Source organism: Candoia aspera, chromosome 8, assembly GCF_035149785.1.
Source record: "Candoia aspera isolate rCanAsp1 chromosome 8, rCanAsp1.hap2, whole genome shotgun sequence".
In the NCBI taxonomy this organism is placed as follows: domain Eukaryota; kingdom Metazoa; phylum Chordata; class Lepidosauria; order Squamata; family Boidae; genus Candoia; species Candoia aspera.
In genome coordinates this window covers 48930071-48955953 of record NC_086160.1, presented here as the reverse complement: position 1 = coordinate 48955953, position 25883 = coordinate 48930071, and the positions used below count along the sequence as shown (strand labels likewise).

Below are 25883 nucleotides of genomic sequence, written 5' to 3'. Positions count from 1 at the left end.
CAAATTTGTATTAAACACTAAGTGCCAAATATGGCCCAATATATGCATATAATGGTATAATTTTGTTCTCAATACAGTTTTGCTATCATTATCCCCCTCAAATTCAGGGAAATAATAGGCCTATTTTCTTAGGCCTAACAAGTTTTCTAGCATGCATGAACCATTAATTTGCCACAATGGTAGCAACTGTTCTATTATTCTAAAATATTTTGGAATTAAATTCTGTAAACAATGAGTTTCTGATTTAAAAAAAAAAATCCCTCCCAACCTGATATCCTTTTCTAAACTTTGTAAAACAGGAAAAGTTGAATTATTTGTAATTTGTAAGTCATTTTTAAAGGTAAACAGCCATTAATATTGATTGGTCTTCTTCATGATTCTTAAGAATTCTTCCTCATTTATTTCTCCATCTCCATCACAATCAGCTTCATCTATCATTTCCTGAGGAAGCAAGGGGAGGAGAGAACCATCGAAGATTAAGCACTGTTCTAGAAGCATCTGACACTACTTTCATGGAATACACTTTCAGCATTAACTTTTATAATGTTTAAACTTCATATACAGTATTATATAAGAATGGATTCATGAGTATTTGTATCTCTTAACATAAGAAAAATGGTACCAGCCTTCTGCCAGCGAGAGATTAGACTTGAGAATGCCCTCTGGTATGTAAAAATACACATATTCTTTAGGAAAAAAGTATCTAAAGAGGGGGAACAAAGACAGCCTAATGTTCACAGGATATACACAATGACCTTGGAATGTGGAGTGCCAGGCAGGGGAAAGAAACAAATAGAAATGCCTGGATGGAATGTTGTATTCTGTAATAGTGTATCACCACTTGGTACGCACACTGAACATACTCATTTGTAATATGCTCCACACGTTCTTTTTAAAAATTATTCTATAGACTCTGATAAACTGGAAGAGCATCACTGAAGAACAGTATTTAATCAGGTTATAAGCTTCTGCAATTCTTAAAGTATTAAAAACCTATTAAAATAGTTTTATCAGCTCTTTACTGAAGTTCCCTCTGCCTAATTTCAGACCTTTTAATGGAACCAATAACATGTATTTTGGTAATACTGCATATCAAGGTGTTTTAGATACTTTTAATTATGTTATCTTTTTTTATTTTGCTTTGCTCTTATTCACTTTTTAAATCCTGATCATATTTTGACATGTCTTCTACTCTGTAAACTGGAGCACTAAAAATAATAAAATTGCAATAAGAAAAAAATCATGAATTGTGTATTAGCTGCTTATTCAGAGCTTAAGGTGAAATATACTAAAAAAATTAAGTAAAACAGACTAAATATAACAAAACAGAAAAACAAAATCCCAAAAGACCAATCAGTAAATGTGAATCAAAGGCTGAGAAGATATGCATTTGTTAGAAACCTATAAAGAGGAGGAATTACGACTCTTAGGTGGAGTGATACCAAAGCACAGTATGCTATGCAGAGCTGAACAGTTACCTGCAGTTCTTCATCTGTTAAATTTTCCCCAAGTTCCTTGGAAACTCGCTTTAGGTTTTTAAAGGAAATCTTGCCTGTGCCATCATCATCAAACAGTCGGAAAGCTTTCAGAATTTCTTCTTTACAATCTTTTTCATTCTTACAAAAACAAAAGTATGAAAGTAAAAGAAAACAAAAACACCCCCAAGCATCCTACAACTCTCTGTATGAGAGCAAAATCATATGTTACCATTTTTGTGGTCATCATTGCTAAAAAGTCTTCAAATTCTATGGTGCTGTTTCCATCTTTCCCAGTGTCTGCTACCATCTTTCTAATTTCTTCTTTCTTTGGCTCAAAACCAAGAGCACGCATTGCAACCTGCAATATGAAAGCTGGTAACTTGTATATCCAATACGTACTTGGAAACTACCTATAAACTTGGGTGCCTAAAAGGGCTGCTCCTGATTAAAGAAATGTTAGTCACATGGATATGTTTCTGTTCATTAAATGATAGATTAAAGATACTTGCTGATAAAAGTAGTGGCTTGGAGCCTTGTCCAGAAGGGATTCTTAATTTTCTCACACATAAGGGATGCTTTTCCTAAGCACACACTTGCCATGTGCTGTTTTATAAAGAGTTTGGTGTTCCAACATGCATCACTAGGTATTAACAGTATTCAACTCTGAACCACCATTACCTATTCCTCAAGATACTCCTGAACTTATTTGTATCTGGTGGAACTCAAGGTTCCAACAAGAAACAAAAGTCGATCCAGCAAGCCCAAAATGTACATAGTCCTCTGGAAAATATAACAGCCAAGAAAAATGAGCCAGAAAAAGGAGTAATACTTGCTGCTATGGTAATTCTATCTATCTATCTATCTATCTATCTATCTATCTATCAATCATATTTTTATCACCGCCCATCTCCCTCATACGGGGGACTCTGGGTGGTTCACAATAAATATTTAGCTATATAAGAAATTTTGTAGGCCCAAGATAAAAGCCCCTAACCAAAGTAACCATTAGAGGAAAAGCAAAGCATGGGCTCAGCTACATGGTGTGAAACTGGACAACTACCCCATTACAAAGATACTTTCTCAGGGAAATCCAAATTGTCGACTCAGTCATAAAACATCTAGAAGGCCAAGGAAGGCTGATGAGCTGGGAAGACACTGGGAGGTGAATTGAGCTCTGGGAGAGCTCAAGAAAGTAACTTCCTAGAAAGAAACGATGTTCACAAAATACTGCCTCTTTGTTCTTGCAAACCTCCTGTATCTTTGTAGTCCTGCCTCATTACCTAGATGGCTCCACTGGGATTGATATTCTTACTGTCTCTGTGGGGTTTGTATATCTTAAAATTTTTGCTAATATTTTTATTTTAATAATTATTTTTTATCTTTTTATAATTATCATTTTTTAATCTATTTGCTATTTTATCTAACTGTTGTATGCTGCCCAGAATCACTTTGTGTGAGATGGGCGGCCCTATGAATAGAATAGAATAGAATAGAATAGAATAGAATAGAATAGAATAGAATAGAATAGAATAGAATAGAATAGAATAAACTATACTCTAAGAGCCCCACTAGGCACATGATATATTATACCTAATGAAATGTCGGGCTGCTATATCCAATCACATATATCCTAATCTGCATACATCTATAAAGAGGGATTGTAACTCCATCCCTCTTTAGGCTTGTCTTTGCCTCCGGTGCTGGTAATAAACCAATTTGTGCTCCAGTGTAATGTGTCCTTGTTTCCAGATTAAATCAACCCCTTTGAGGGAAATATTTCCTACTATAGCTATCAAAGGAGAGAAATAAGGGCTGTGCAGAACCATTTCCTGCTCTTGGGAGGAAACTACATAAAACAAGGCCAACATCCCTCAGTCTCAGGGAGTATCCTTGCAACAAGGTGGACAATAGATCTGAACAGCTTTTTCAACATATTTATGAAGCTAAGTGGAATGTGTAGCTGGGTTCTACTTCTCAATGATTTGCATTCCAATTAAACCATCTTAGAAATACCACTGACATATTACGATTTTGTATTGTTTTGATTTGTATTGTTTTGCAATGCTTTACATGTACTGAATCTGCTCATTTATTGGAATGGCCCCTTCTGCAAGAACAAGCAGCTCTAACATAAGACACAAAACACTGCCATCAATCCACCAGCTGTGATTGGCAAATCATGGCTAATTGTTTAGCGCATTGAATGAACCCATATAACTGTAGCTTACTCAACAAACTATGTGTAATATATGTGTAATATATAACACTGCACTGGTGATTCCCAAGGAAGTGGATAGGGTTCTCTGTGCTGTCAGCTCAGCCACCTATTTACTGGATCTGGGCCCCTTCTGAATCATAAAAGCAGCCATGGAGGTGACCCGCGGTTGAGTCCAGGCCATGGTCTCAGTCTTTCTCAGGAGGGGGTGGTACTCCGAAGAGGTGTTGGTGAGTCCCCTCCTCAAGAGGCCATCTTTGGATCCAATGGTTTTCAACAACTACTGACCAATCTCCAGCCTTCCCTTTTTGGGGAAGGTTGTTGAAAAGGTTGTTAATCTGCAGCTGATTAGAACCCTGGAGGAAACGGATTATCTAGGCCTGTTTCAGTCAGGTTTCAGGCTGGGACCTGTAGGTAAAGTGCTAGGAAAGAATTTAGTACTCAGACAGCCTTGGCTGCACTTGTTGATAACCTTTGGTAGAGCCAGGATAGTGGTAGTGCATCCATCCTTGTGCTCCTTCATCTCTTAGAAGCTTTTGATACCACGGACCATGGTAGCCTTCTGAGCTGGCTCTGTGGGTTGGGGGCACCATTTTATGATGGTCCTCTTCCTTTCTCCATGGCCTATTCCAGTTGGTGTTGGTTGGCGGGGAGAGATCGTCCCATAAGCCCCTCCTCTGTGGGGTGCCACAGAGTTCTACAGTTTCTCCCCTCCTTTTCAACATCTATATGAAACTGCTGGGTGAAGTCACCTACAGGTTTGGGGTTCAGTATCATCAATATTTAAGTAATTCCCATACTTTGCAGTATTTTCTTATTACCGTTAACAGCAAGTTCATTTAAGCAGTGACATAGCAAAGTGAAATAAGGCAACTTGTATGGTGGGCTTCAGTGGGCACTGAAAAACAGATACAGCAAAGTTGGATTTTGCAAGCTAGTCCTGATGTAGCCCATAATGGATCAATTTGGGTAATATCTTAGATTTATAAGAAAATATTGGAGGATTAAAAAAAACCAGACTAAATTGCTAAAAAAGGCAAAGAAAATTAATATATACCTTCAGTTCCTTGACATCAATGCTGCCAGACCCCTCGGCATCAAACAAATCAAAAGCTTCTCTGATCTCCTGCTTCTGGTCTTCAGAAAGCTCATGTTTCAACCCACTAGGTCTCCTTCGATGGGAGGCGCCCAGATTTGGTCTTTTGTGTCCAGATGCCTTCAGCAAATGCAAGTAAAATAGTATTTGAAATATCAATTACATTGAATTTATATTCTACTTTGCTTTGAATAACTTAATATGGTGTATATAGTTCAACACTATGTGGTACTTACTGTATATGCTTGTTCACTTGTACTGTACATAGATATAAACAGATACCAAAGAAAAATATTACTAGTAGGTCAAAACATAGAATTGATTTTCTTCCTTAAAGCCAGATTTCAATTACACATGCTTTACCTGTATACAGGCAGGTATAATTTGGATGCCTTCTCAAGGAAAACAGTTAGAAACACTTGATGGATGGGAATAAACTGCAAAAACTTGCAGTCTTTAATAAGACTGGGGAAAGTAGGCTCATACATGATACTAAGCCATGTTTAGTTTTAATTTACTGTGTTGCAGAAATGCAGCCGTTGTTTTTGTTTTACTCAGCAAGCTATGACTGAAAACCACGCATGCAGTGGCTTTTTGCTGCAAGGACGCAGGTGTTTTCAGCAGCAAATTACAACTTCAAACACGGAAACAAATACAGTGTATCACTACAAGAATAAATGTTTAAATCCCTCCCACAGTTTCCTCGAGAACCATTTCTTGATTTACGGCTATTCACCGGCCAAAAGGCACCAGTTCTCTGCGTACTTATCTAGGAATAAGCAGCGGAACTTTTTTTCCGCCGAGCAGAGATTCAGAGGATCGGGATACAAGACTTGCTTTTGTTTATCTGATCAGCTTCTACCTTGCACAGGTTCTAAAAATATCCGCAAGTAAAATGGGGGGAAGATTTACTACAGCCCATCATGCGGGATTTGGCGCGAACAGTAGTCCTAAAGCCACTTCTTGAGGATAAATTGTAATTGTATCATTGGAGATCTATTGGACGCAGTAGTTGATTCAGTTAACTAGATCCAGAGAGAGGTGGATGCGTGAGAAAGGCTACAAGAAGATTAGCAGATACTATTTCCTTTACTAAAGAACTGGGGAAAGAAACACTCACCATTATCTTAGCGAATCTGAGTTCACTTGTTCAAGAAGCCACACAAACCAAATCACCTGCAATAATTATGTTTCGCCCCTCTTGCCTAGATTGTCCAATGACAGAAAGGATTCCCGCGAAAACTCGCGTCTGTTCGTTACCACGGCCAATCAAGAAACGCGAGTGACGGCCGGGCTTTGTGACGCCATTTAAAACTCTATGTTGCTGTTTCTGCTGGATACACAGCAGAACAACAACAAACAGGCTCCGGCGTCCTGGTAACCAGACACGCTCCCGAGGGCGCTGGGATGCTGAGCTTTGGCTTCCCTGGCTCTCTGCTGGTTGAAAAATTATTCTGCAATAAACCAAAGAAATACGTGGTGGCAGTGTGGGTTTAATCTGTGCTGAGATTATTGCGGTAGGAATATGTGGAATAATGCGTGTGGCTTTGACCATGCCTTTCAGTAACGAAATAACAAGGTAGCCAAATAGATCCAGCAAGAAGACAAACCAAAGCCGCAAATGTAACAATGCAGTTTGTAGCAGAATTCTTAGTGTCTAACCATTTACTAGCCACAGAACTAGACAGTGAAAATAAAACTCTATCAAGGTCGCATCAGGATCAGAGCAATACTATTAGAAAATATTGGGAATTCACGGGACTTATTTCTAAAAGTTCTTTGGCTCAAGCCATAAAACCGCTCCAGAATCATTGTCTAGTTCTGTAACTTTTAAAAATAGTTTCTTGTTGCCCTTTCATATAAGGATCGTACTAAACTGAAGGACCACCGGGAATAATGGAAAACCCAAGCAAAAAACTGAACGGAGCAAGAAGTAATAGGATTGGCAAATAATTATTGACACGATTGAGCTCCTAGATGAAATAAGCGACAAATAAAGCAAAGAGTATATTTTAAGAGCAAAGAGTATATTTTAAGAGGGAATCGAATGGTCACAGGATAGAAGTGATTCATGAGCTTTCTCCTGTCGGTTATTGCTGTTTCACATCACTTAATGATTTTCAGTGAGCTTTGACCTGAACATATCAATATTTTTCTCAAGCAAGGCCGCAATTGGGAGGGGGGGCAACGGGGGCATGTGCCCCGGGCGCCACGCTGGTGGGGTGCCAAAATGAGCGCTGGTGGGGGCGCCAAAATGGGCGCGGAATCCATGTTTGTCCCGCGTGACACAGACCCTACTTGCGGCCCTGTTCTCAAGCAAATATTAAAACCACAAAACAAAACATTAAAACTAACATTTAAAATGTAACAAAAAACAATATACACCTTTTTCTGAGCTCGTGATCGGAATATACTTAAGTCATATTGCAGGAAACTTCAAAATTAATTTTCAAAACAATAGAAAAGAGCAGTGCAAGCCAATGCTGTCCTTAGGATCCTTTCTGTTCCTCAAAATCCACGCCCCGCTTTTATTTCGTTCTTTGCGGTTTACAGTTGCAGTCGAGTTATATTACTATTTATTCTTCCGTTCGAAAAGCTTCCCATGGTCTCAGTGCACTTCTTTCTATTTCGCTTACTGCTCCCTCTCATCTTTTAATCTTTTCACTCAAATAAGGGCGGAGTACGGGCAAAGGCTTCAGATACTACTGAGCATGCTCAGCAGAAGACAATTCCGTCCGGGGCAAGTAGCGCACAGACGGTGATTGCTCGGAACGTCAGTGATGGCGCGCCTCCTTCCCGAAGAGAGGGGAGATTAGCGCCCGTATGGAAGAAGGGATTAGTAGTTTCTCAGGTTCAAGCCGTAGATCCTAATTTTCACAAGGGAACCAAAGCCGAGCAGGTAATTGCTTTAAGGCCGATTCAGCTCGTGGGACATCTTTGGTAAACTCCTTGGGGGACCCCCATCCGAATTCTGCCAACCCGCCCCACCTTCCTGGGCGAAGGGTTCATGGGGGGCTGCACGGGCGGAGTCCAAGGAGCAGCAGCTGCTCAGCCTCTCCTTCGCTGGGCTGCGCCCTCCCTCTGGGTGACGCGGGAGGGACCTGCCGGGATCGCTCTCTCTGTTTCCCAAGAGGCTGGGTTGGGGAATAAGAAAGTGGGCTCCCCTGTTTTCCCTTGCTGTATTGCCCTGAATCCGGGGCGACAGAGTACAAGGATTAGGAGCAGGCCTGGATGCGGTCCAAATCCTTCGCTTGGCTGCCCCGAGAAAGATGGTCGACGAGGCAGAGGAAACAGGACAGAATAGCCGCTGCTCGGGGATTTCTCGCCTCCTCTGCAGAGAAATGGGCAACCAACCTGAGAGTCTCGCTGAGTCTCTTTGGTTGGCAGGGAGGAGTTGGCGGAGGGTGGTGGGACGGGACAGAGTTAAGCAGCCAACAAGGTTCTCCTCATCTGGGCAAGCAAGAGGGTGAAGCACTGAGAGCTCTTCCACGTGGGCAGCCTGCAGCTACTTGTCCCTCGTGCTGGAAGTGAAGCCAATTTAAGAAATCCTTCTCCAGATTTCAACCCCTTCCTCCAGCTGGACTCTGGTGATGGCCAGATGTTCTGTCCGAATAGCGGTTGACCTAATTGGTAGATTTCCTTGTGCAGGGGAAGCCAGCACCACTCCCTTTCCTTTCTGTGGAGGGCTTTTCTTTTGGTGGGGGAACACCAATTTGTTAGTTTTTCCTGTAACTTGGGTTAAAAAGGGAACCAGGCAAAACTCTTGTCAATTTCACCTTGCTGGTGGGAAAAAGGTCCGTGCTCTGCTGAACTTTAAAAAGAGTTTGGCCTTTCATACAGTGAAACAAACAAAGCGAATAAAAGGAATACCATTTTCTCATCCACTGATCAAACAAGCAAAAGCAGAGGTTCACTAATCCAAGGTTCTGAAGCAGTCTTTTCAGATCAGTCCTGAAATATTTCCTGCTGTGTCAGTAGGAGGAGTTTTAGCAAGTGAGAATTGTACCCTGCTGACCTCCCTGGGGACTTTTACACCACTTCAGGGACTACTTTAGACCTATTTGATCTCATGTGCCTGTTTTGGGGTGCTGAGTTTGTTGTGACTCTGCTTGAATGTATTTGTAATCACAGCAAAGCTAGTTTCCCCTGAATCACTGGGGTTCTGTGGAACTTAGTGATACCGTTTCCCTTGGTGGAAACTCTTGCCATATTCCAGTTCCTGGTCTCAATCCAGTCATTATTCTGTTTCTCCCCCATTCTCCAGAGAGTGTAGCATTTGGTCTCTTCCTATATGGCTTATTTAGAATTTCCACCCAACCAGTCACCATAGCAGTGTGCAGCCATGGCCCCATCTATTGGGGAAAGCACTTGGTTGCAAAATTGCCAGCATGCTGGCATATCACCTTCAGAATTCACAAGTCTTCGAAATGCAGCTGACGGATGGCAGCCAGGACGCCTATGAAATATTTCAGTGTGGTTGTTTACATTACAATCAGTCCTAACCCTCACAAACTCCCCAACATAATAGCTATCAGATTTTGTTTTGCCAGCATAAGAAATACAAATAAAATGTACTGAAAACCATGAATGAAGTGTGTTATCAGTTTGTTGTCTTTTGCATGGAGTGCAGGTGAGGAGATTATCTTTTTAGATTTTTTTATCCCGCCTTTATTATTTTTATAAATAACTCAAGGTGGGGAACATACCTAAAACTCCTTCTTCCTCCTATTGTTCCCACAACAACAACCCTGTTAGGTGAGTTGGGCTGAGAGGGAGTGACTGGCCCAAGTCACCCAGCCAGCTTTTATGCCTAAAGTTGGGCTAGAACTCACAGTCTCCTGGTTTCTAGCCTAGTGCCTTAGCCACTAGACCAACTAACTCTCTTTAAGATTCTTAAGACTCTTCAAGATTCTTGGTACTGCAGGACTAATGGTAGGTAGGCGAGAGACACAGCGGAGGACGATCTTCTATTGGTTGTCTGGCAGAAAGAGAGGTTAAGCACTGCTCACCTCATCATGTTCTTCCCGTTCATGATCTGCAGAAGTGAAGCAATTATGGGTAAGGTTTAAATTGTTTTCTAAAGGATTGAGGGGGAGGGGTAGAAATTCTGGTGATGTGGATGTTCCCTGATTCTCCTTTCCTGACATCCACTGTGAGTGAATAGGTAAAAGACTAGAGCAACTTTCTCTTGCTTGCTTACTCACAAGGGCTTTCTCTTGCCCCTTCTATTTCAGCAGGCATTGTCTGAGTAGTAGCTACTCTGAGTCTGCCCTCTGGCTCCAAGTGGTGATGGGGAGGTCTTACTGTTGCTGTGCAGTGCCCAAGGCAGGACACCAACCCTTCCTATCTAGAAACTTCTGTACCTTTGAAACAGGTGACAGCCCTCGTGCACAGCTACTCTGTTATGTCAGTCATATTTATTTTCCAGTTCTCACCTCTCTCCAATACAGAGAAAGTTTATCTTCTGCTATGCTAATGTAGAATGATAACCCGTGCTTACTGAATTAATGTAATTAGTTTTGTTTACCCAGCACTCTGAATCATACAGTCACCCCACTGGATTTGTACAACATACTGAGCCACAAACTAGCCAATTGAATTCCAGCCTAGTGTGTTGTGGGAACCCAGCCTAAATGTTGTTTCTTGTATGTTCTCTGAGAAGTTTTGTTGGTTCAAAAAAAAAGCAATACAATTTCATTATTTTTATGTGAAATAAAGACAAGAGTGGTGCCGCAAACAATTGAATTGTCTGATGATTCTGTTTTTAAAAAGTCGTTCATGGAAAAGACTGATATAAATAAGTAGCTCAGCAAGTCTAGGTCATGAGCAAAGAAAGCTGCCAAGAAAAATTGCCAAAAGAAATAACCAGTTTTATGCTGTACACTCTTTTCTTTCTTCTCTATGCATGCACACGTAAAAGAACCTTTCAAGCTAATAAAGAAGTTGATTACTTTAAAGATACCTCCAAAGTGTTTATTAGATAATGCAGTAGATATTACCATGTCAGAATTCTAATTCTAATTCCTGGAAGGCTCTATAAAGCTTCCTCTGTTCATATTCTAGAAGAATGGTAGAAAAAGAGACTCTGCAGATTCCAGGCTAAACTTTGGTTTTAGTACAAAGAGAAGCTGCTTGCCTACCTAGTCAGAGCAAATCCAGAAGTTAGAACAGCTTTTTTGATTTGCCTGAATTAATTGCAGTGCCATGCTCTGTATATTTTGTTAATAAATTGTTTGGTTAAAGATTTTTTTAAAAGTGTCAGAATTCTGGAGGGAGAGCTTCCTTTCTCTTTTTCTTAGGAAAAGAAAGAACTATTTAACTCGTGATGGAATCTAATTATCCTGAAGCGGAGAACCATGAACAAATAGAAACAACCATACATATACTGTACTTCCCCTATAAAGCTTATTGAATTGCAGGAGTGCACAAATGGTGGCCCAAGATTAAACAGGACCCTTATGCAGTTCCCAGAGCCTTTTAAAGTTAGAAAGGGACATTACAAATTGTGACAGAAGAGGGGAATTAAAGAAATGTGGAGTAATCATGTTAGTCTTATTAAAACCAAATCAAATTTAGTTCTGTCCTGGTTCCACCTTGCTTTGAAAAATGGCCCCCACCTGTTGCTTAAAGATCAAGTGTACTGCTAAGTTCCAAGCAGCTGTGTTTTTCAAGTGTAATGGATAATGCTTGAATTAATAGTGTCCATTTCTGGCAATGGAATCTGGTCTGTATTGTTTCCTATCATTCCACCGTCCCAGTTTAAGTCCTCACTAATCCTAATACATTTGATTACGGTTCATTCCTTAATGCTAAAGCTGGCATTTAGTTTATCCGGTATACAATCACACCAACCACAGCATCTAATTTCTAAGGGATGTAGAATTTAATTTCTGTCTAAACTAGGTGCAGCTGTATCTCTATGAGAGACCTGAAACATTCATGTCAGTAGTGTGCAAAGGGTAACATAAAAGCTATAACAAATAAAAGACAGAAGCAACAAATCTGTGTTTCATCATTTGCAGCTGTCCTGGGAACATGGCTTTCAGAAACCTGAACAGAAAGAGACATATTGGACTGCAAGAACTTTCAGCTTTGGCTGCCACTGGACGGACGCTTTTAGGACCCATGAAATTGTCCAAATTTGTAGTTGATGGAAGTATTCCTGGTGGTGTGTTGATTTGTTCTCCACTGAGACTTCTTGAAAACTTGGATTTAAGTAGTGCTGTGGGGCAGCTTCTTAATGAAGCCATCCAAGCACAGAACAAAGATTATAAAACAGGGATTACCACTCTGCTCTTTCTTGTTAGTGCATGGAGCGATGCTGTACTTGAGTGCCTTCAACATGATGTTCCACTTTCACTCATGGTAGCTGCAATGTCTGAAGGTCTGAACTCTTGCGTTGAACAAGTGCAGTGTATTACATTATCACTTAACAACATACAGCAAAAACTAAAGGATATTCCTGTAGAATGTGATGACAGGAGCCTTAACAACAGCTCTGGCCCATCTTCAAGGCACTTTACAGACATTAAAAAAACAGTCAGCAAGTCTGACACTGGTATTTTATATCCACTTGAAAATGAACTATTGGAAGAAAACTCAGATCATACCATCCAGCAAGCAAATTATATGAATTCAGGGACATCCACCACGAACAGTATGGCATGTTTACTATCTGAGTCAGTGAATACCAATTTTGTTTTCAGTGTTTGCAAGACGATTCAGAAAAACTCTGATTTGCATAATTGTAATTCGGATGCATTGACCTATAGCAGAAGATCAAAATTAACCCACAGTAGATACTTCAGCAATGTAAACAAGTGTCATTCAACACAACAAACAATTCAGCTGGATGGTTGCCCAAAACATTTTGACAGGCTCAGTGATTTGGGACAACTAGCATTATCTCTTAGCCATGGAAATGAGTCTGCCATGAAACTGGTTCAGGACATTCTCAGATATCAGCTTCCAGGTGCCAATCAAAAAACTGATACCTGTCCTTTCCAATTTAATATTTCAGAAATTGTGACGTGCTGTTTATCAGGCATATCCGAAAGTCATTCATGTGTTCACCCTGGCTACATCACATTAGTATGTCCAGCAAAAGCTGCTGCTGTGAAGCAACTTCAGGATATGCCTGTTCATGTTATTCTTGCCGATGGTGATCTAACTGAAACCTATCACCATTTAGGATTTAACAGGTTAGAGAATATGAGCATGTTTTCAGAAAGCATGTCTCATTCAAAGACCAGCTCAAGCTTATGGGTTGATTCTATAATGGACATTCTAATTCAGTCTAAAATTAATTTAATTTTGGTGCAAGGTGACAGCTGTAAAATTCTAGAAGAAAAATGTCTCCTGCATAAAATAGTGATAATTAATCATGTAAATCGTAATGTTTTGAGAGCTTTTAGTAATATTACCAGAGCTGAGAGACTGACTTATATCAATCAAGTGAATGAACATTGTATTGGCAAAGGCATATTCATGAATTTATATGGAACTCCGGAATTAAATTTGGTGGAGGTCGATGGCCAAATCCCACTTGCTTTAACAGCAGAAGGACTTCGGTTGGTAACAGTTGTGCTCTGTTGCCCGTTTATGTCAAAGATGCAGGCCATGGAAGATCAGTTTTGGACTTGTGTGTATCGTCTGCATCATGCACTTCTTGATCAGGCTGTTTTTCCAGGAGGTGGTGCGGTTGAGCTCCTATGCCTCAGTTTTCTTGAAAAACTGGAAAAAGTAATCCAAAACTCTACAGACCAGTTTCATTCTGCCTCTTCCTGGTTTGCAAAATCTTCAGAACAGTATAAATCACTGATGCTTAATGCTTTGGCTTGTGGTTGGCGTCAGTACCTTTTTGCTGTCATGGGTAATGCAGCAAACAGTACATCAGAGTTTGAAACCAGCACTGTCATACAGCAGCATCTCAGAAGAGCCGCCATGTGTGGTTCACCATCAGCCTACATCCTGGAGGAATTTAAGAAGGGGAAGATAGGAGTAAGCATTGAACATGCTAGCATAGGTGGAAGGACTTTAAAAGTGTGTGACAATATTTCTGCTAAGATAGAAGCTTGGCGCAGAGCTCTAGAACTGGTGCTCTTGGTCCTTCAAACGGATGCTGAAATTATTGCAGGCCCAAAGAGGGATGAGTTGTTGAAATCACAGGACTCATGCAGCTTCCTGTTTTTATAGGACTCTGTGTTGCTTGTAATGTTTTGGAATGTTACCAGTATTTGTGGGCAAAGTCAGAAGCAAAAATGTCTGAGCATACAGTCCAGAATTACTGAACCTTTGATCGAAGTTCACCCTCAGGGAATGAGTTCAGACCCTGAAAGACTCATTTCCATTAACTCAAAAGAAATTATAACTCTATTTTCCTTAATTGGCAATGATGTAATCCTGTTAAAATTTAATTGCAGCTGTGTCCGCTCTTCTGAGTGGGACTTAAATGCATTTAATTCTGTGAACATTTTGTCTTTCATCAAACAGAAATATTAGAGAGCTGGATGCTACAGAAAAAGTAACGTACTTTTAAAAACAATGTTTGTATCGAGATGCTTATTAAGTTGGTTTTAAGAAATGCTTATTGGTATAATATATAGTTTTTAAAAAGTAAAAAAGATGGTTGTATGTATATAAGTAAGCAATAAATTAGCCCTGAAATTTGATATTGGGGGTTTTAAACATCAGAAACTATACTTCATGTTTCCTGTTCTTCTCTGACTTAAAATATTTTAGATTACTGTTGTCCTTAAAAGAAAATCTGTATGTGTACATAAGCTCTTAGGCAGGCCTGATTTCAGGACTGAGAAGACTTTCTACAAACCGGCAGTGTACTGAGGCAGACTTATCTGGCCTGAGGCATTACAACAGTATTTAACTTCTGAGTCCAGCTGATCTTTTCTCATAATCCTCCTAGTGTGCTATCACTGCGGGGCATTGTGATAATATCTAAATTACACCAACAAGAGATGTGAACACCCCCACCCCCCCAAATCCTGACAAATTTAGAAAGAAAAGGGGAAAAAAGAGTTTGAGAGATATCCTTCCATCTCTGCCATTTGCCCCTTGGATTTTATGTACATTTTCCCTTCTTTTCTGGACTTAGACGCTGCTGGCCATGGCTGATCAGATAATGTGAGGTTTTAAAACAACTGGTAAGCCAAGAGGCTGGTTTGTATAAATCAGGAAGCCCCTGGTTCAAATCTAGATGATCCTAATGAATTGTATTTAGATAAGATGTAGTCTCCTTCAATCCTAAAAGCTTACTCCTGCAATATAAATAGAATATTGGGATGGGATCATTGTAAGGATTATAAAATATGAAGTCTGAAGTTTCTTGAATACCTATGTAATTTATTAAAACTCCATATAAATTCTGTATGTGAAGATGCCCCTATTAATTTCAATGGGATGCATAAGAGAATTATCCAGATATTTTGGCTGACGTTGATAATGGTCCTAATGATTATGCGATTATGAGACTTCTGGGGCAGCACATTCAGGCATCCACTGAAATTGTCCCTTCCTTTCTTCCTCCTGAAGCCCTCTTGCTTCCTACATCTGCTTGCTCTAAACCCATAACAGATTAGAGGCCTTCAAGAGAAGAGGGAAACTATCTTCTATTCATCAAACACGGCATGCCCCAGTGGGATTTTATTTTTTAAAAATGTACTGTTCTTTTTAGCCAGCAGATGGCAATCTACATTGCTATTTTGTATTCCTACCTTAAATACAGTGAGGCTTAAACATTTTAATTAGAAACAATGTGACTTTGTTGCATATATAACTGTATTCACACAGTCTGTATTCACACAGTATGAGAAAAACAGGTCAGAGAATCAAATAAAGGCCATATCTGCATATCATCAGGGAAGGAGGGCCTATTCCATCAGCCCGCCCCAGGTGCCTGATGTGGACCCAGTGGGTTTTCAGAGGGAATTTGGGTTTATTCCTGAAGCTCTGGTGCATGGTTTTGAAGTAGCATGTGACTAGGTCCTTGCATGGGATCATTTGTGTGCAGATGCTCTGTGTTTGTGGGTCCTGTGATATCATCTGGTTTATGGAGGAGCTCTGGGAGATGAAACTATGCAAGAGATTCCTGGAGCACCATTGGAGAAAGAAAGAGTAATTGAACATAGGTGGCAGCCTTCATTAGGACTTAACTTGTGGCAATAAGAGTGGCGAAGGGAGCATACTTCTCCGCTCTTATTGTGTGTATGTGTATAATAAATTTATAGGCTGCCCATCTCATATACATGACTCTGGGTAGCTGACAACATAGCCAGCTGGCAGCCCTGTTTCTGGTGACCAGGCTTCTCATTGGTAAGAAGGGTCCATGGAAACCGTTGTGGGGTCACTGTGAAGATTATTGCAGGCATCTGTTAAATAAAGTCATTGGGATCACTTTGAGTTGGATTCCAGCTGGGCAGGTCCTATGAAAGTGACTGGAGCATGTCATTTTTCAGTTATATGAGCAGAATTTCAGTTAGTTGGTCCTGAGGAAGTGGGCAGGGTCCTTGTGGCTGTGACCTCTGCTACCTGTGTTCTGGACCCATGCCCCTCCTGGATGGTCAAGGCCTCCTGGGAGATGGCATATGGTTGGATCCAAGCAATGTTTAATGCCTCTTTGCAGGAGTGGGTGTTCTGTCTGTCTTGAAGGAGGCAGTGCTTCACTTTCTTCTCAATAGGGCATTTTTGGGCCCAACAATCTTGGACAATTTTCATCCAGTGTCTGACTCTCCCTTTTTAGGGAAGGTTGTTGAGATGGTGGTAGGTGCTCAGCTCCAAAGAGACCTGGAAGAAGCAGATAAGCAGGATGCTCTTCAGTTGGGATTCAGGGTGAGTTATAGTACTGAGAAGACATTGGGGTAATGGAATGTGGGAAAGACCTTGGGAGACTGGGCAAAGAGATGCTGCCAAAGGAACAGTCTGATAAGAGAAAGCGTAGCCTGCAGCTGGATAGTTAGCAGGACAAGAGGCTCAGAAGAGACCCTAGTTTCTTGGGCTGTAAAGATAATGGGGGAGGGTGGGGAGCCGAAGAATTGTACTTTCAGACTTGCAAGATTTTGTTAATGTAGCTTTACAAAGTAGAATTAGCTTATCTGGTCATGATTCCTGTCTTGTCTACCTGGTAAGGCTGACAGGAAGGCAATATAGGGAGAATTTCTAATGTAGCATTATAATAAAGTAGAATTAGCTCATCTGGTTGTGATTCCTATCTGATTTATCCCAGAAGCCAACATCGATCTTGCAGGTCTGAATTTGTTTGTTTGTTTGTTTGTTTGTTTATTTATTTATTTTCTATCCTGTCTTTTTTATTTTTATAAATAACTCAAGGCAGCAAATATACCTAATACTCCTTCGTCTTCCTCTTTTTCCCCCAACCACAACCCTCTGAGGTGAGTTGGGCTGAGAGAGAGTGACTGGCCCGAGGTCACCTAACTGGCTTTCATGCCAAAGGCGGCACTAGACCTCTCAGGCTCCTGGTTTCTATCCCGTTGCCTTAATCTCTAGACCAAACTGGCTCTCATGAATAATTCATGATATAATTCATGAATAATTGGTGAATAACTACAGTATAGATCTGTTTGCTATCCCAGCAGACTAAAAACAATGGCCAAAGTTAACTCTTTAATTAGGCTAGCACAAGAACTGTATCAACACCTTTCTGATTTCCTTGCTTATATAAACTACAGTTATATGGGGGAAAATGGAGTTCTTTCCTGGCTTCCATTAGTCAGTATTTTACTTGTATATTTGGATATGTAATGTGAAAAAAGATTCTTCACTGAATGTGTTTTTAGTGGGGATAAAAAGCAATAGGCAGTTCAGCAGCCTCCTGAAACTTTTTCCTTGTGAAAAGGATGCCAGTTTCTCATAGTGTACAACAGTATGAACAGGAGCTACACAAGGCTTCTGTGTGATGTGTTCTCTGAAGTAAACAAAGAGGAGGAAAAAAAATCAAGGTACAGTTTGATGTTTATGTTTACAAGCTAATGCTGAGCTTTACTTTTAATTTTTCACACTGTTTCTGGGGCACAGCAAATCACTTCCTTACACAAAAATAGAGCTGCACAAATATTTTCCCCCTAAGTTTCTTTTGGGAAACCACCTTCTGAGTTCTCAGAAAATTGCTGTCTACATTAAGTTATATAAAACATTTGGGCCATTGTGCCACATGATGGATTTAAATGTCTTGTTTGGTTCATCATGGTTTCTTGAAACAGCCATAATTACTGGGTTTGTGCATTGCAATAAGTCAAAAGTCCTTATTCACAAACCACAATATCTGGGTTGAAACAATACACTAAACTAAAATCAAGAAACCATATTATGATTTAGCACCTTGTGTAAACCCACCTCTCCAGCTTTCTTTTCACCTACCTCTGTTTCCTTTAAGTCATGTGCATCTCACCACTGATTTTTGTACTGTATATGAAATACTTTGAGTTTTCAGATCTGTTTTAATTAGCATCATATGTAACATATAGCATTGATATATGATTTCCTAGCCTTTAGCAGTCTTCAGCTAAAAAAAGCATGCTTCCATTTACTAAGTTAGTGACCACCAGAAGATGACTAGTTTCATCCTATTGGGACTCATTAGACATGAGTAGCCAGATGTTACTCTGTAGGACTCAAACCCTCTACTGGGATTTGAACTCACAGATTTTTGTATTTTATATGACTATATGCATGGCATTAGCTTTAGGATCCAGGTCTTGGCACTTAGCCAAGGCATGACAGATTGTCTCCTCTTTCAACCAGTCAATACACATATCTCAAAATAGAGGTGAAGGGCAGGAGAGTACATATTGACTACATAATCCAAGGCTTGGGGGATGGAGATTGGTGTGGGAGGCAGAAAAAACTTTCCTGGTCTTGCCCAAGCAGGTTCTTCTCAGTCCTGCTCTGGTCTTGAGGGAAAGGGGAGAAAGGTACCTAGAGATCTGGAGGGAAGCAGATCACCTGGGAGAGGGACCAAGAAGGAAGAACACCTGGAAGAGAGATTGCTGAAAAATATAAGCAAGGGGGAGACTGGAAACAGCTATGTAGATTTGGTGAGTTAGTTTCCATGAGAAGCAGAAAGGTCAGCAGGAGGGAAGCTGACCTTTGGGACTAGAGATTAGGAGGATGCAACTCAAAGCCAAGAAAACCTTTAGGGAACTGAGCAAAGACCTGCTTGGGCAGTGAGAAGACAGGAACTGGAGGAGAGAGAAGGCACTGAACCATGAGTTAGAAATCTGTAGGAAATCAGCAGGAGATAAGAAGAAATACTCCTACTAAAATATGAATTGAGGATTGCAAACTGGAAATCAGAGATTAGTCATGCCCATCTAAGTGGAGAAGTGTTTTCGGGCCTTTTATTTTATAAGATTTATGCTTTTCATCCCAAAAGGAGACTGAATTGCTGTTTTCTGGCCAAACTGTTAGGGTAAGGGGGTAATGTTAGCAGCAGCACCACCACCATCACCATCATTATTGTTATAACAGTGATGATGATCATGATCATCCCAGATTAGGTGTGAATAAGATTTTCAGGCTGAAAGAGGCAGGAGGGAGATGGGACCAAGGGCCCTGGCTGAGAGGGCCAAAGCCCCTCCCCTTATCTGCCAAAGCCCCTCCCCTTATCTGCCAAAGCCCCTCCCCTTATCCACCAAAGTTGCACTCTTCCTTTGGCCATTTTCTGCACAAGTCATAAGGCTCAAATCAAAGTTGTGTACTGTTACACTACGGCTCTCTAGTACTCATACTGTATAAAAGAGATTCCATGCTTTCCAAAGCAACTGGACCTTTGTACTCCCAACTTATAAAGGATGCCAGTTATATGAATTCCGAGTGTCCATGAGGGCAAATTTCCAGTATGCATAATTAGTTAATTCATTAACACCCCCTCCCCCCAAAAGAGAAATATTTTATGGTATAAATCTGGAAGTTAAAAACCTTCTGCAAATGACAATTTCATTTTTATTTTCTAAGAATGCCTCTATGGTATAGATCACCTACTGTATACCAGAAGAATTGTTGGAAATTAAAAAAAATTAGGCTGGTACTTTACTGTGCAACTTGTTAGCTTATTGTTTATTTTTTAATTTAAAAACATAAAAGATAGACTACTATAAAACGATATTATCTATGGAATCTGGTGGGTGCCAAGAGGAATCAGTGGTTACATTGATTCCTATGGGTGCCCTGTTGGGGCCTCAGGTTGTAAAATGGTGCGGGCAAGTTCTGATGACTTCATATAATTCCTTTGGTAAAAGAAAATCAGCAATGGGTTGCCATTACCCCTTCCAGCATGTTTTTTTGTTACTGTTCCATTTAGCCTGTATTCCCTAGAACAGGGTTTTTCAAACTGTGTTCCATGGTTCTGTGAGAACTTGATAGGCTAAGGGCAAAAAAAGAAAAAAGTTCACTCAAAAACAGCTAATTTCTATCATTAGTGCTCTTCCTCTTGATCAAGGCTTCTGGGATTTTCTTTTTAACTAACAGGTTCCATAGCCTGAAAAGTTTGAAGCTTCCTGCCCTGGAGGAATGTTTTCCAAGTATGAACCAGGTCTAACCTTACTTAGTTCTGAGCTCTGCAACATCAGCCAGGTGCTGCTGCTGCCAGTTGAGACACTCATGTTGTAACATATCAAATAACAAGGCAATTGTGAAGCACAGAATATGGTGAGAACTGTACGTTTTACAAAGGAAGAAATGCATATACCTTTCTAAAGGAGCCTCTCGTCAGTTATATTCAGAGCCTAAATTATATAGCTCCACCATTGTTTTAGTCTTTCTTCACACAAAAGAACAAATAGGAAGAGACTGGTTCTTCCTTCCACAATGGCATAACCTCTATAGATGAAAGATTATCATAAGGCTCAGCACAGTCCTATTTCACCCTTAATCACAAAATCACACATACTGCTATATATAAAGCAGCATGCCAACCCATGGAAGATATTTAGTATTTGTAGTTTGAGGAACTCATGACATAAGGAAAAGAAACTGGGTAAGACAGCTCTACTGCAGACCCAAAGGTCACTCCTCCACATATGGACATTGCAGTTTTGTGTGGGGAATATTTCATACCTCAGGATGTAGTTGTTGGTTTATCATGACCTTCCCAAATGTAAGTCCCAGTCTGACTACGTTACAGTAGCAGCTTTTATTATTTCTCCTCTTCCTTTCCATACTTCGATTGGTAAGACCATATATGTTCAGAGGCCAATGTTCTGAATCCCAGAATAAACCTAAAATTGCAACAACCTTCTTATTTTTCTGTACTGTGATACTTCCTTTCAGCATAAGAGTTTTTGCTGGGAACTGCTGTATGTTATCAACTATTCTTAAGTAAGATTATTGTCTAGAAGGTCACTATCATCTCCTAATGCAGACACTGCAGGAGGAAAGCCAGGTTAATCTATGGTGTCAAAAATCAAGATGAGTCTAATACCATCTTTTTTACTACACATTTTATTAAAAGGCACTTCATTAGAATAAAATAATTTTTATTAAAGCACATTTTATTAAAAAGCTTATGCATTTTAATAAAATGTATTAGTCATAAAAGATGCTACCAGACTCCTAGCTTTTTTTTTTATTTCAGAAGACCCTCTGGTATTTAAATACCAGATGCAGCTCCAAGCTTACTCTGTTTTCATAGAAGATGTCCATACAGTATTTCAACCTGACACCATTTTATTTTAGAATGAGCATTCTCTTTCCCTCTTTACGTCAATAAAACAACTATTTATTTTAGCTCCAGATCCATTCAGTCATATAATGAGCTTAGTTCTGGATCCTGGAATTCTTTTAAGAAAAGAGTTCAAAAACTGCTAGTGTTTTTAATAGAGGAAGGTATGCCTGTGGCTTTTGCTGGATGAAAATCAATCTCAGTTACGACTCAGATAGAAAGACTGTCAGGATACAAAAACCATGCTCATGAATTACCATCACATCTTGAATCCAAAATGGAAGGAGCAGTGAGCAGCCCTTCTGGTCAAGTTGCTCTGGTGACACAGGTAATGAGACAGTTTGCACACTTACAGTGCAGTTATCTTAGTGGACCGCTTACAACACACAGTTGTTTCTGTATGAGTTGGAGCACTTCACATTCAAAATTACATTCTTTTTTTCTTGTTTATTTTCCAGAAGTTTTCACTCATTTAGCAATTACTTATTAAATATCTTTTTTCTTGCAAACTTTGAATTTCAGCCAAACTAGCTGACACCTTTGTGTACAGATTTCATTTATTTCAATTGCTGTATCTGCCTATCTCAAATATATAACTCTGGACAGCTCACAAACAATTAAAAAACAATATAAAAACATTGAGATTGGGAGATTGTTCCAAAGGGCAGGGCCGCCACCAAGCAGGCACACCTCCTGGGTCCCACAAGGTGGCCATGTTTCAGAGAAGGAACCCAGAGTGTGTCCTCCCAGTTGGAGTGTGTGGGATGGGCAGATATCCTTGGGAGAAGGTGGTCCCACAAATAACCAGGTTCTACTTGCTTCCATTAGCAACTGCTGTATTAGTTACATTTTAGTGCATCATAATTGTATAACTTCATAGTAGCATTTTTTCTTTTCCTTTTTTTCTGTCTGTTACGAAGGATTTTTCATTCATTCTGGAATTTCCTTTCTAAGCATGCTTGCCAGATGCAATTGCTCCAGACAGTTTTTTAAAAAAATCTTTTTAATTTCGGAAGGCTTGGATACTAAAAGCTGATCATAGTTGCTGCAGCTGCTGTTTAGCTGTTTAGCTGTTGCAGTTGATCTGATGTTTCCAATGTGGTTTTATTTAAGTTGTAGTTTGAGTTTTGCTGCTTTATTGTGGTTTTATGCAGAATTATGTTTAATATTCTTTTGTTTTGTTGTAAGCTAGAAGTTTGCTGTAGAGGCCACATGGTAAGGTTAAAAAAAATAAAAATGTTAATGAATAACATATAAGAAGATTCAAATGTTACTACCAAATGTATAATAAGTGGGCAAAAGTTTTATATCACCCTTCTTCTCAAGTATTTTGTTGGTCACCACCTTTCCCTGAACCTTTTCATTTTATAAGAAAAGTTTTACTATCTCCATTACAAACCAACCAACCAACCCCTTCTTTCTTTTTCAAGATCCTGCTGAACTCCAATGGGAAGTACATCAGCTTTCACAGCCTGGTATCTTCCAACTATGTTGGATTACAGTTCCCTTAATTTCTAGCCATCATTCTAATGTATTTAAAGCAAATGTGAACAATATTTTAATAGCCAGGAGCTGCACTGAGCACTTTGGAGAGGTTTGCAAGTACTGTAGATGGAGCTATATCATACAAGAATGTCAGTGGATTGGGGCAGGGAAAATTTTGGAGGTTTCCTTTGTTCATTTTTAATTATTCAATGCCTCGCTTAGGGTCTACAGTCCAATTTTCATTGATTCCCCACCTCAAAATGACTGGGCTATCAGTTTTCAACAATTATGGCCAGAAGAGACTTGAGTGGCTGCAAAAAGAGAAATCAGTGTTTGCATTTTCTTTCTTGTTAATGATCCAGTGTTTAGATGTAATGGTCTCAGGCCAAGACTATTCGAACAATCGTCTAAAGCAGGATTCTCCAAAGTGGTCAACATTGACCCCCAGGATCGATGTGACTTTCCATTACTGTTAATCATCATCATCATTGTCGTCATTGTCGTCATCATCATTATTCATAGTGCTATTAGTTAAAGTAGTATTTATTAAATTATTTTCATATAATTCAGTAAAGTTTTGGAGGTCGATGAACAATCTGAAACTTCATGAAGGGGTTGTCAGAACCAAGCTTGCCTCTGACTCGGAGAGTGAAACTAATTCTGAGTCAGAGGAGGAATTGGAAACTTACTGGGCTGAAATCAGAGAAACGAAACTCCAGCATGACTCAGCAGAGTGGGAAGAATCCACAATGCTGATTGGGCGAGATCCGGAGGAGGATTTGAATACACCAATTAGCGTGCTCCAGAGATGGGCTGAAAAGCGCATGAAGGAGAAGGCAGCCCAATTGGCTGCAGGAGACTCCAAGCTCGCCAAAGATTGGGATAAAAGGCAGCTGCACAGAGAGCGAGCTGCCAGAGACGACCGATCCTCTAAGCCTGCAGCTTCGGGAGAAGAGTCCTTACTGGTGTCAGAGTCGGCGTCTGTGGCCAAAGAGGAACCAGCATTCAAGCTCCACTCCGAAGACGAATCGAGCATCTGCTGCCAGCGAGGAATCAGTGTCAGCCATGCCCAGCAGCCTTCACCTTGCTTCCAGCCGTGAAACTCTGCAATCTCTTCAGCAGCGTGGGCAAGCTTTGATGTTCCAGTGCTGCCATTTGCCTTCAGTCCTGCGCACCCGCGCTTTGCATGCTCCGTTGTGTCCAGAAATTTCACACTTACCATGTTCAGGATCTGGGTGCCAGCTTAGTCCAGGGCTTCCAGCCAAGTCCAACCTTGCTCCAGTTTCAAGCCTTGTCTTCCAGTCTTCAGTTCAGAGTACCCAGCCTGGTCTAGAACCCCCAGCCAAGTCTAACCTTTCTCTGAGTTCGAGTCCTGTTCCAAGTCTTCAGCTGATCCCTGTCTGTTGTTTGTAGTCCTGATCCCAGATCTAGTGAGTCAGAGATTCAGCGTCAGTGTCGTTCCAGTACTGTTCCAGTTTGAGAACTGTTGCCTCCAGTCTTCGTGTTCCAGTCGGACCCAGTCAGCCCAGTGGGGCTTGTTTAACCCAGTCTCACATATCAAGGACTTACTTATTGTAAATAGTTATTTAATAAAGAATAGTCTTTGAGAACCACCTGGTGCTTAGTCTGAACAGGACAGGGGTCAATGAACTGAAGAGTTTTGGGACCCCTGGTTTAAAGTCATGTTCCAGAGACCAAGGTGTAGAGATCCATTTTACAACTCCTGACTTTGATTTCCTGATTTTTGACAACCTATGGTCTGTCAATCTAGATATCACATTATGCCATAGTGAAGCTTCTTTGTTGTGGGTTATGAAATATCTGAAATGAGCTATGTTCACAAGCTGACTTCAAATATGCTGCTTCTGGGTACTTCTAATTATATTTTTTTGGCTTATTGCATAAACCACAATGGCTGATTACTTTACTTTCTGGGATCTATCTTAAAGATAATGATTTGGAAATAAAATATTGAAGAATGAAATATTTTCCTGGTATAATCTTACTGTAGATTGGGATTTTAATTTTAATATGAAAAGATCTTTTAGCTGCCTTAAAAATAATCCCTACACAGCTATATTTTTTCTGTAAGCCGTCTGGAGTCACCATGTGTGAGTTGGGCAGCCTTATAAAACTGTTAAATAAATAAATAAAATTTTAGGGTAGCTTTAAATTGATGACATTGGCAATCATTGTAAATATATGATTACCTTTAATACTTTTCCTTCATTCTAATGCAGTCATTTAGGGAGTCCTAAGCATCTGGAGGTGTCACATTTGATTGAGTAGGAGAGGTGTTAAAACTTGCTGCAAGCTTTGCTTCTCACTTTACCTGTGCAGACTCTCAGTATGTCATTCCAGGACAGCAACCTGCAATACACTGATGAAAATTTAATTAGTAAAAGTGGTATATTTCTTGCCCAATGAAATAATTAGGTTTATTCCTTTATTCTTTTAGGGGAAGACAGTACTGCAAAATTTAAAAATCAAAACAATTCACTCTTGGTATTTCAGATTAAAATTAGTTTACATACAGTAGATTGATAAATTGGATCTCCATTTAGAAATAGTCTAATTCTACAAACAGATGTCCTAGAAAAATATATCTTCTACAAATTGTAGAATATAGAGTACATATGAGTTCTCACCACATATCTAATGCTTATGCCTATGGATTTAAGAAAAAGATGCATTCTGCTCAGTGTGTTTCTATTTCTAAACATTGTTCCAGAAGACAATTGGGTAAATGTACAGTGTCCCCCTTCCACACAGACGCATGCACAAACATACGCCTCTTTAATGTTGCAAAAGAACTGGAGCCTGCCTGCCTGCCTGCCTGCCTGCCTGCTCGCTTCCTTCCTTCCTTCCTTCCTTTCCTCCCTCCCTCCCTCCCTCCCTCCCTCCCTCCCTCCCTTTCTT

At 40.1% G+C, this 25883-nt stretch overlaps 2 protein-coding genes across 2 annotated transcripts; one reads left to right on the top strand and one right to left on the bottom strand.

The window, feature by feature from the left end:
* Nucleotides 1–248: 248 nt before the first annotated feature.
* Nucleotides 249–6344, bottom strand: LOC134502389 (centrin-1-like). The gene is made up of 5 exons (XM_063310727.1): nucleotides 5958–6344; nucleotides 4751–4915; nucleotides 1708–1836; nucleotides 1479–1616; nucleotides 249–441 (listed from the first exon to the last, which is right to left on the bottom strand). The coding sequence occupies exons 1-5, from the start codon at nucleotides 6342–6344 to the stop codon at nucleotides 352–354; spliced, it is 909 nt and encodes a 302-aa protein (XP_063166797.1). The 3' UTR covers nucleotides 249–351.
* Nucleotides 6345–7533: 1189 nt separating this feature from the next.
* BBS12 (Bardet-Biedl syndrome 12) lies at nucleotides 7534–14458 on the top strand. Its single transcript, XM_063310063.1, has 2 exons — nucleotides 7534–7688; nucleotides 11812–14458. Exon 2 carries the CDS (start codon nucleotides 11825–11827, stop codon nucleotides 13982–13984), a length of 2160 nt encoding a protein of 719 aa, XP_063166133.1. The 5' UTR covers nucleotides 7534–7688; nucleotides 11812–11824; the 3' UTR covers nucleotides 13985–14458.
* The last annotated feature ends 11425 nt before the right edge of the window (nucleotides 14459–25883 follow it).